Consider the following 11,621-nt stretch of genomic DNA (forward strand, 5'->3'; position numbering starts at 1 on the left):
TCTAGGCTCTAGACAGCCATACATTTTTCAACCAAGTTTCCACTAAGTCATGTACAAAGTGAGTTCCTTAAACCAAATGATTTCTAAGGTCCACCTCTAGATCAAATCCTAGAAAAATCAATCGAACATTTCAGATCCTTGTGAAGCCCAGGAAAACTATTAAATGCTAAAACAGAACAATGGGGGCACCTGGGTGGTTCAATTGGTTGAGCGTCTGACTTTGGCTCAGGTCATGATCTCGCGGTTTGTGGGTTCAAGCCCCATGTGGGGCTCTGTGCTGACAGCTCAGAGCCTGAAGCCTGCTTCAGATTCTGTGTCTCTCTGCCCCTCCCCCACTTGCTCACTCTCAAAAATAAAAATAAATAAAAAATGAAAACATAACAACAATGGCATTAAAACTATTGAGAGTGGACACCAGAGCTCAAGGACAGCAATATAATGGGTTACAAAGAGAAAGAAAACTTTTACATCTTCGCAAACGGACACCTAAATAGCTAAAGCCTATGCTTCCTTATAACAGGTATTTTTCATTACTAAGACGTGACTTAGTACACAAAGAAAAGTCCAAACTGTCAGCTTTTAGTCCTCCACATTCCCCTCTTTAATATGGCATTTTGCACTATATACATTAATGAAAATTTGAAACAAACAAAAAGAACTTTAGTCAAACTCCCCTTCCTCCTCCAGCTTTATTGGATAGTTTAAAATTACATTTCTATTTTCTAGGACTTCAGTTGCTTTTTCCATCTGACTTTTAAAAACTGATTACAGCAAATGAAACACAGTTGTCTAAGTGATATAGTATACAAAAATAACATCTTGATTTCTGTGAAAATGCATTTCTCTGCAATTCCTGAATAACTCCAAATTATGCTAACTCTGAGCTTAGATGTTTACTCTGGGTTTTAGATTTAGTCTTTGAAAAAAATGTGTTCTAAACCTTTGTCATCACCTTATGTATATCCAGCATCAACGCTGTGATGAAGTTGTTCCTGTTTAGGCCTTTATCCCGATCTTTCTTGCACAGCCATTAACACACGTTTGTCTTTTTATTTTGTTTACTCCCACTCAACTGTATGTTCTATGTAGGGCCTGATACAGATGTTACTTGATGTTATTTAATAGCTACTGAGGTCAGACAATCCAAGGCCATCATTATGCTAAAATTAAAGTTATTTATGGAAGCTCATAGATACTTCCAGAATTGTTTTTACCTCCTACATGGGAACATATCCAAGAAACCCACAACGGGCTTACTGGTCTGACTCAACTCTTCCCATTCATCAATCCCTATTCACCAGTGGCGCGGAAAGGGGGTTCTTTAACAAAGCATTATACATAACACCTCTACCAAACTAAACATAAACTTTTTTTTTGTAGTTAAATGCAGAAAGTCGATTTTTTTCCACCCCTTTCCTCCTTTTACACGGCAAGTAAAGCTCACTGGCCTGGGAGTAGCCTCTATCTGCCAACCTTTGGCCAGTGAAGAGGATTCAGAGAAAATAATACAACCATCAATCAGAAAAAGGAGGGGCGACAAAGGAAAATAATTAAGCTGTGGCTTCAATCGTGCATTCCCGTGCAAGGTGCCCTGACTCGCCACAGCGGTAACAGTTGACTTCACTTGTCTTGCTGCAGTTGATGGCTACATGACCAGTTTCACCACACCTACAAAAAAAAAAAAAAAAAAGAGAAAGAAATTAAGATAATTTTCCACAATGTGTTCAGAAAGTACAAAACCATAGTGAAGCAATAATTAACTGCAGAACAAAAAGCAGTTAACAAGTGAAGGAACATATTTTTCCCCCTCAAAACAGTCTCATTAACCCCTAAACTAAGAGCAGAAAGGAGGAATTAGATAACAAAGTACTCAATCGTGCAGCCTAAGCCATTACATTAAAATTAAAATTTTCACTGTAAGAGATCCACCAATATCAAAACCAACACAACAATAACACTGGGCAAAATGCTGTTACCTTTTTAAAAAAGTTTTTAGTAATCTCTACATCAAACATGGGGCTCAAACTCACAACCTCAAAATCAAGAGTCGCATGCTCCACTAACTGAGCCATCCAGGTGCCCCAAGATGTTGAACCTTTATACAAATTAATCCCTAAGATCTCACTGGTATGTACGTATCAAAACTTACCAAATTTTACACTTTAAATACGTACATTATATGTCACAACCACAAAGATTTCTGGTTGCAGGACAAAAGATTTGTGGATGGGGGTGGGGAGGTGCCTTAGTGGCTCAGTCAGTTAAGCATCCAACTTTGGCTTAGGTCATGATCTCTAGGTTTGGGATTTCAAGTCCAGCATTGGGCTGTGTGTGAACAGTGCGGACCCTGCTTGGGATTTCCTCTCTCCCTTCTCTCTGTGCCACCCCCACAAAGATAAACATTAAAAACAAAACAAAAACAGATCTGTGTATGCGAATTATGAATTTAGTTTTCTCCAATGTCTCTGAAAACACCAAATTACAGCATAACATTAATTTTTACATTAAAAATTCTCAAGTTGTGTAAGTTGTCCAGCAGCCATAAGCCACAAATTATCATGGTAGAATAGTGACTGATGTACAGATAGGCTGCTGGTTATATATGCTTAAAACCATTATCATCTGGTCACAACCAACTTTCACTGAATGTACTGGTCCGCAAGGTCCTTCCATTTATAGCTCACTTCTAAAATAATCTCTACAATGAGCTTTCCTTCAGTAACACCCTAACAACTTACCTATAGCACTTCACTTTGGTGCAGTCTTTTTGAATGTGTCCAAATTCTCCACAAGAATAGCACTTCTGCTCATCAGCATGGTCACAGTCACGAGCCAGATGGCCTGGTTTGCCACAGTTGTAGCAGCACTGCTCTCGCTCTCTCTTGGGCTCCTTGCAGTCCTTGGCAATGTGGCCACCTCTACCGCAGTTATAGCAGGCTTCAACAATAAGGAAAAGAAGCAGACCAAGACTATAAAACCTTTACATAACGTTGCTGTTCTAAGCCATACAATACAAAATCTCAAAAGTAGCAAGTCCTTTCCAATGCTACGTGCAGTAGTAGTACACCCTCACCGCTCCAAGTTCTAGAAGGGTATGAAAAGGAAGTATTAAATACTTACCATCCTCTTGAAGATCACAATCCTTGGCAAGATGACCAGACTCACCACAGCGATAACAGATGTCTGGAAGAGATGAGGAAACAAACTGGAAACCTATTTTGGGCAGAAACAAAAAGAATTTGACTAATTAGACCAGTCTTGATACTAAGAAACACTGAAGTACTTCAAAATTTTTTATTCGACAAAAATACCTCTATCCGAGGTAAAACCACCTCTGCCACGGCTTCTCATTCCACGACCACGGCCTCCACCAGTAGGGCATTCCCGGGCCCAATGACCAGATCGTCCACACTTGAAACACTCATTGCTGCTCATGGCTGCAGTTAGATCTTCAAAATATTAAAAATGACAATGTTAAACCACTTGGAATTAACTTTTATTGCCCTTTTAGTGTATTTTTGGATAATTATTCTGGGGGGGAAGAAGCCAGAATATATATTGGTTAGGAAAAACAGCCACACAACTATACACTTTGGCATTATACACCTATTATGAAATATATTAAAAGTGAAAAAAAAAATGTAAACATATTTTGATATAATTCTTGATCTTTAAAACCATTAGGATTATGCATATATTAACACAAATGTTAATTCAGTTATTGATGGGGGTGATGGAATTTATAGAGTTAATATCAATGAATATCCATTATTAGAAATAACATCTACCTCATGCGAGGTCCAACTTAACGGACACATTTTCATGGTTACAAGCCAGTAAACTTTATTTTGGGCAACTGGAAGTTATTTAATCGTCATAAAATCAGAAAAGCTCAAACCAATGGAGCTGTAGTATGGATTGAAAGTGAGGAGTAAAGAAAAACAATTTCTCTCTGTAACTTTAGTATCTAACACCCAGTTGTGCTGCAACACTTGCCTGCTGACTCTCTAGAGCAGATGTGTTAGAAGAAACGCAGGACATAAATTTTATCTCTAGAAGGTACAGTATGTTAAAAATATTAGAAAAACAACAAAAAAGGCACACCAAAGTGCTAATAGCACCTAAAGCACTGGGACCACTTTTTTCTCTTTTCTATTCTCTCCAAGTTTTCCCAGTTTTACATTTAAAACAACGCTACTTGGAATTTCACAATAGATTCCTTTATTGGGTACTACTTTTTTACAAAAAAGGGAAAAACTCCCACTAAAGCAAATGGATTTTATACTTCTTATGTAACAATCTAAAAATAAGCAAGGGCTATTCCTGGAATAGAATGGAAAAGAATGGAATGTTTCAGGACAAACTCCTCAGAAAGTAGTTAAAAAAAACCCAGCTCAAAACAATGTAATAACCTTTACATTTCCACATCTGAACATTTTTACCCTTATTTCCAGTGTCAAGCCATGGTATAAAAAGTTTTTTTTAACTACCCTCTCAAAGCCAACCGTTAAGGACCATGGTCTAGCAAAACATATTGCTTCAAGGGAACAAGACTGACTGGACAGTGGAATTACCCAAACCAACCACAGCACCGAATATCAAATGACAGCAAAACAGTAAAGCCTCCACCCATTCTTTAACTGGTTCATCACAAGTTATACAGATAGTAACTAAAAATTAAGCTGAAGTTCAGTATCAAAAGTTTCCATTGTCAAATATTCAAAAGAATTCAATACTTATCCCAAGTCTCTGCAATCAGATTCAGGATAAGTTTTCAAAAGGGATCTTTCTATCAATTCTTGCCACTTGCCATATGAACACATTAACAAAAAAAGGAAGGGCAGGTGCGGAGCTGCATGGGATACTTAAGCATTAGTGGTTTCAGATGCATAATGTACATTTCTAGCCAGAAGAAAACAGCCACTGGAAAATCTGAGATTACATTTGCTTTCTTATACTGGTATTAGCCTTCAATATTATGTGAGGTCCTGGCTTCCAGAGAGAACAAAATTAAGATAAAAACATCACAGAAAAGAGCTGCTTAGGGTACCTCATCCTCCTCTCCATCCCCATTTCATTTTGGATCTTCTCCAGTTTACAGCCAGACCAATTTGAGCACATTTACTGCTGTCAATGAGTTCTTTGCACAGAAATGATCGTGTTCTTTTACATCGTAAGTTAGGCAATATGAAAAGTCCTTAATAGGTTACCATTTAATATTTAAAGACTGTTTTTACAGAAAATGACAATCCTATACATTCAACACGCTATATATTTCCAATGCTAATTTAAAAAAAAAATGATCGTTCCAGGTAATCTCCCCTTTAGACTGCTACTTTAAAAGGGCCTTGTTTATTTCATAATAAAGTACAAAGGAAATGCATTATAATGAGTCATCATGTGTTTATCAGTGGAATAAAGTCAACAGGTAAAAAATTTCAGGTTTTTCTATACTTTTGGTATAGAAATATCAGTTTAAAAAACAACTCAAGATTTAATTTACACGTAGATTTTTCATGAACTGTTTCTCCGTTTTGCCTTATCTCTCTTTTCATGGTACCCAGATCCTAAAGGAAAAAGAAATGATAGGAAAAGTACTTCTGGAAAGAAGACAATTAAAGTAACATTAAAAGATTAAACACTAAGCTCTACTTCCTCCTACCCTAATTCCTAATTGAAAGTTGGTTAAAATGTGATCATTGCTGTATGAACCACAAATTACTTAGGGAAAAAGGTATTTCTTCATTTAGACAGAAATTAAACTATTCCACAAAACAGATATGCAACTTTATACATGTAACTAATTTTAAATATTTGTTTTGCCATCAACCAATTTCAGTCTCACATAATTTTGTTCACTGGAATAAATTAAGGCTTAATACTACATCTTAAAAGGTAAAAGAAACATTAACTTCATTAATATCCCAAAGACCATCATCAGTAGGCCACAGGCTTTTTTAAAGGTCTTCTCAGTGGGCTTAGGTACCGTGTGGGCAATCTGCCTCTTCTCCCTTCAGCCAAGCCAATTGCAGTCAATTAGCTGTTCTGTATTTTCACTAAGTCCCCTGTGATATATTTGTCTCTTCATTAACATTAAACCAACCCACTCCCACTACATTTTAGAGACCCGCCACTTATCCTAGGAGCAGATCCCCATCCTAATATCCATCTTATATGCAAATGTATTGAGTTAAAAGTTCTTTAGAGAACTGTATGCTATTCCCTATGAAAAGGAGTGCCAGTAAGGTAAGAAAATTGAAAATTATGGCTCTGTGATTCTCACAGCTTATGACTGCTCTTGGCTGCAATTTTGCAGCACTGTTCTGCCTCCGCCCCCTCCACCTGTCACAACCTTTTCCAACCTTCAAGGGCCAGCTCAAATGCCAACTCTTATAAAAGAATCTGACCACATCTCCCAGCTTGGAACTCTCCTTCCTAGTTAAACCCAGGGTACTTTGTTAGGATCTGTCTGATGACACTACCATATTGCCTCTTACCTTGAGGGCAGAGACCAAGTACTTCACCTTTCAATCATCACAACACCCCATATAATTATTCTTTTAGTAGCAGTTGTATTCAGTATTTTAACTGCTGGGGGGGGGGGGCAACTAATAGTCATTTGCTGAATGAAACAAACTGTTTCTTGTACAGACCCAACCCAATCTAACCAAGTACTAACAATAAAACACCTAAATTCTTGCTATCACGGGAATTATTGCACCATTAGAGTAACAATGTATTTTTAAATTATGTACTCATTAAGGATGAACTCTGAATTCAAGAATGCTTATTTCAGATTACCTAACAAAATCCTATTACTCCAAGAATTCAATCAACTAGACCTCAGTAATATTTTATGGAATGCTACAAAACGTATCTACAAATTTAAGATAAAAGACAAAATGCTGTATTTTCACTGTTGCCAGGCAGAAAGAGAGCATGTATTTTCCTCCTTTTGCTGCTAAAACTCATTGCTAGGTATCTCTACACCTGTTATCTTCACATAGTAAAAAGATTTGGGGACCATAGGTAAGCCTGGGTTAACAACTTAACCCAGTTTAACCACCTGTTGTGTTACCTCAGAAATTTGATGTATTAGGAAAAGATAGGAAAACTGATCAGTGATGAGAAGTGTTACCAGGTGCCCTGTGCTTAACAGATGTTCAAATTTTAAAACACTTTCAAGGGTTTAAGTCCTCTGTTTACATAGTTATTCCTTCCTTTCCACTCTTCCTCCAATTAAGTTAGATTGCTTACAGGTGGATTAGAACTCAGTGCAATGCCTACAGAGCAGACTTAGCATAGGGCAAACTGTGCTTATAATTAAGTTTTCCATCTCAAAGTCTACTTCCTCAATGGAATGGAGAAGAGCTAAGAAAAATGGGTGAGTGCCAAATGACTTCACATTCCCAACAACAGAAATGTTGTGTTTCCACTTTAATTTCTGTATATCTAATTTTCATGATACAAACCACACTTAAAGATGTGTAGGAGCACAGGTCATGCCAGGCAGCAGGAGGGATAATGCAGTCAAGATATCGCCTGAAAAGACTGAAAATTCACTGAAAGACCATATGTAACTAAGAGGTCTATTTTACACTCATCTAGGCTTAAATCTCACAATTGGTAGCAAAACACCGTAATACTAACTTGTCTTCATCAATGTAATTGTTCCACATCTTTGATAAGAACAAAGCCAGTAAATGACTTAAATCTTAATACACAATTCAAGACTAACAATGTGAGTTGCAATGAATAAAAGACCCTGTCTCTATAAATACATTTAAAATAGGTAGTGATAGCTAAGTGGGGGAGGGGAGGGGAGGGTGACAAGGTATGATGGGGACCTGGCTATCCTGTTTTATATGGCTTTCCTAACATACCTGTATATATTCACATTTTCGGCATCTCTAGTTATTTCCCTCAAGTGTAGGATTATCCCTGACTCATCCATGTAACCCTAACTGCATCCAGACCATAGGGGAGCTTTTGTCCCCCTGAATATACTCATTCATCATTACACTCTTATAAAGTGGTTCAGTGTTCCAACATGGTACTGCAACATTTCAGGCTGTTTTAAGACAAATAAAAAACTCAGAATGGAAGGAAGTTACATTGTGTATAGTTACCTGCATTCCGGCCAGAATAATAGAGACCAGAGTGCAACAGTGGGAGTGATTCTGGGTTCTCATCCTGGTTTCTGCTCTGATTACCCACAAAGGGTTTGGAGGTTTTAATAGCTAGATATCTACTACGGATCAAAGGTTAATAAACATAGTATCTACAATCCTTACAACAAGTTATGCAAGTTACGCATTCTTGTTCCCATTTTACTGATAGGGAAGCTCAAGAACTGAGACCACATAAAACATGTCAATTTTAATACAAAAAGTATTTGTATTCTGTATTCTTATCTCTTTAGATAAATCAAAACTAGAACTGATAGCTTTTTAAAAATACACAGCCATACACAACCATACACAAATTTATTCACAGCATACCATCACACAGCTTTCCTGAATTTTAAGCCAAGACAGATTTTCTCAAACCTCTTTGTAGAACTTAAAGTGTCACTACACATCCAAAGACTGACCACCTGATTTCCCTAGTTAATACCCTCATTTGTAATTATGGAGCCACTCCAGGTGATCACTATATTACATTCTCATACTACTGATTAATAGATTCTACTTACAACTTGCATTTTGGTTGCCACAAGCTCTCACTTTATTATTCCAGCAGTTTTTTACAACATAAAAATGGTGCACAGTTTACTGGAATTCTCAATAGCATGCCCTTACTGCAGCAGCATCTGACACTGCCAGAATAGGAGTTCTATTAAGTGAGACAGTAAGGAAAGAGCATTCTCCACATAGCAGGCCAGGATGCCTTGGCATCAGTCTTCTGGCTCTCCACTTACTGTCAGGAGGCTAGGAAGAGGAAAGAAGCCAACAATTTTTTAAAACTCTCACTCCTGCAAAAAAAAAAAGCAAAATCTCTCTTGTGGTCAAGTGCTTAGCCAACAGACCAATCGTTCCAATTAGTCAAACTGTGGTTCCATTGCTTTTAAGCACCAATTTGGTAACTTCCCATGTAGGATGTAGGTACCAGGTATTTTTATTAGATTTAAAAAGAACAGTAAAAATAATCCAAACATATAACCATTCACAAAACCCACTTATAATACCGTAAAGAAGAGATCACTCTGCCTGTTCCAGTTGTTCAAATTCTAGTGCAATAAATGCCCTTTGATCTTCCATTGATTTGGCTCAAAATATTTTAGAGACTCCACATTTGTTTGAAATCATTACCTCTCATTATCAAACATGAAAATGTGGACCTTTGGGTTGCTAAGACTCATCCAAGTTTTCTAATGTGACATATGCAGATAAGTACACAAACATACGGATAGCTTAAAAAAAAAAACAAAAACAAAAAAAAAAAACACGGCTACCAAGAGTTGCAATTTGGAGAAACTTTCAAGTCCTTAATTCAGCCCTTGGGACTCTAATAAATGATTCCTTTTATATTCCAGTGCAAGAGAGCTCCTTGTAGACAAGAATCAGGCTCAACAACCTAAACAGAGTACACACCTAAGTACGTGGCATTTGCAGGTGTGATTAAGCCATGATCAGAGCAATTTTTAAGCAAGTATTTGAAAATGACTGCTTTGCAGAGGGGGAAAAAAGCCTAAGAGGTGGGAATTTCATCTCCTGCATCTTTTAAAAACCCTCAAAACCTTACATGCAATTTACAGCGCTTGAGCAACAGAGTAACAAAGTTGCTATCTTAATTTAAGGTAACTCTTCCATGCAGAAATTAACTGGTTATGTTTCTCTCAAAAACTGAGTCAAACGACAGGAAAGCAGGAAAGCCTTTTTAAAAAAACTTTTATGAGGAGGCTGTAAATTAATCCCTGTTTACCTTAAAAGAAAAAAGCAACCCAGATTCTTCTTACACTTTGTCTTTCTGAATGACTGAAACACACTATCCCAAGTCACAAATGACTATTGAGCAATATTTTCTTTTTCTAAGTAAGCTCCCCAATACCAGATGCAGTCACTTCCTTTGGAAGTGCCCTGTGACTGGGGCCATGTGGTTAACATGTGGCAACAAGCATAATGCTTACCCATAATAAAATCAACACCCAAACCCAAATGTGGGCAATTATGTCCTTCTAAAATAGGTTTTCACATTTGGAATATCTAGATGGGGGCTGGCTCATTAACTTTCACGTCTCGTTTTTAGATTAAATTATATTCGTTTAATGAATCCAAGAAATGATGTGTGTTTCGTTGATTCATGGAAAGCGAAACCTAGCTGCCTCTTTTCGAATTGCCATGTAAGACAAGTAATTTAGCCTTTGAACGACGATAAAAATTCAAGGATCGGAAAGCTATCAAGTATAGAGAGTAAGAATTTCAAACATTCTCAGACCTTCTGGCAGGGTATCCCCTCACTCTAACCGCAAGCGCGTCTTCAATGACCCTTTTCTAAGCCCATCAGAACACTTGGCACATGGCCCGCCAGGCCCACTACCCCAGCACATGGCCTGCATAAATACCCAACCCCCCCGCTCCCCATCTGCACTAGGGTCTTTTCCCCACCACAACCACCTTCCAGTAAGTTCCCGCCAAATCGACCCTCCTTCCCGCATTCCACGACCCTTAAAGTCTCAGGGCCTCAGTCCCAAGGGCGCACGGGCCTGGGCCTCCTCTGCTTTAAGGCTGCGGCCTGGGGTGCGGCCTCGGCCGCAGAAGAGGCCCCGACGCGCAGCGGCCCGGCTTCCCAAGACGGAAGGAAGGGCGGAAGGGTCGTCCGACTGCGGCAGGCCGGAAACCTGAACCTGAAGCAGCGGTGGCAGCCGAGTTTCCCGCCTGACGCAGCAGCAGAGCAGGCCAGAGTGCGGCCGCCATCTCCGCCTCACCGCTCCCTACCCTCTCCGTCCGCCTCGGCCAGGGCCCGCACCGTGGCTCCCCCAAGCTCAGGCCCCACTCCAGGCCCTCACCTTCGGCGTCTGAGCTGGCCCGCAGCGGCGGAGACTCGGACGCAGGCCCGGAGAAGTCGGCTCGCTAGGTAGCGGCTGTTTATTTTCAGGGTCCTTGCCTGCGCCACACGCGGGTCTGCACACGGCCCCACACACGCCGCTGCGCACGGCTCTCCTCCGCCTCGCCCACGCGGCCAATCAGCGCGCGGAGCTCCGCGGTCCAATCAGAGTCGCCCAGAGGAGGGCCGCCCAGCTTGAGCGCGGCGCGGGGCGGGGCGGGCTTCTACCTCGGCGCGCCGCGGCCTTTCCCGCCGTGCCCCGCGCGCGGCCTTTCCCGCCTGGAACCTCGGCCCCCGACCGTTCTCGGGCTCTTCCCGCTAAATTCCAGGCCCCTCGCGACCCCGTCCCGGCCTTGGTGATCTCTCGCGGCAGCCAGCGACGAGGGATGCCAGAGGGCGGGTCTGAGTGAAATGGCTGTGATTAACGTGGGGTCGGGGAAAATTCCGGTCCCTTTTGGGACTCAGAAAAAAGCTGCCGCTAGGCCTTTGGATCGTTCTGGCTTTCGGAGCCAGGACCCATTTCCTAATACACGCGTCTCAGTTTGGGGAAGAGTCCTGGTTGCTAAGTGACGGAA

General features: G+C 40.2%; 1 protein-coding gene across 4 annotated transcripts; it reads right to left on the reverse strand.

Annotated features, from left to right (window-relative positions):
• Window positions 1-572: 572 nt before the first annotated feature.
• LOC102965245 (CCHC-type zinc finger nucleic acid binding protein) lies at window positions 573-11,169 on the reverse strand. Of its 4 annotated transcripts, none has more exons than XM_042962139.1 (5): window positions 11,009-11,169; window positions 3,333-3,449; window positions 3,121-3,213; window positions 2,739-2,940; window positions 573-1,668 (listed from the first exon to the last, which is right to left on the reverse strand). In XM_042962139.1, the coding sequence occupies exons 2-5, from the start codon at window positions 3,433-3,435 to the stop codon at window positions 1,551-1,553; spliced, it is 516 nt and encodes a 171-aa protein (XP_042818073.1). In that variant the 5' UTR covers window positions 3,436-3,449; window positions 11,009-11,169; the 3' UTR covers window positions 573-1,550. The 4 variants fall into 4 exon arrangements, with proteins under 4 accessions (XP_042818073.1, XP_042818059.1, XP_042818076.1 ...); XM_042962125.1 differs by having other exon boundaries at window positions 3,312-3,449; window positions 11,009-11,168; XM_042962142.1 differs by having other exon boundaries at window positions 2,739-2,937; window positions 11,009-11,167.
• Between the last annotated feature and the right edge of the window lie 452 nt (window positions 11,170-11,621).

The sequence above is a fragment of the Panthera tigris genome, chromosome A2 (genome assembly GCF_018350195.1).
Source record: "Panthera tigris isolate Pti1 chromosome A2, P.tigris_Pti1_mat1.1, whole genome shotgun sequence".
NCBI lineage: Eukaryota > Metazoa > Chordata > Mammalia > Carnivora > Felidae > Panthera > Panthera tigris.

What these genes read in the sequence shown, in the direction of transcription:
- LOC102965245 (XM_042962125.1), bottom strand. Translation starts at nt 3,435, where the DNA reads ATGAGCAGCAATGAGTGTTTCAAGTGTGGACGATCTGGTCATTGGGCC. An exon ending in TGGTTTTACCTCGGATAGAG is followed by an intron (nt 3,214 to 3,311) that starts GTATTTTTGTCG and finishes TGCCCAAAATAG; the next exon opens with GTTTCCAGTTTGTTTCCTCA. An exon ending in ACCAAAGTGAAGTGCTATAG is followed by an intron (nt 1,669 to 2,738) that starts GTAAGTTGTTAG and finishes TTTTTTTTGTAG; the next exon opens with GTGTGGTGAAACTGGTCATG.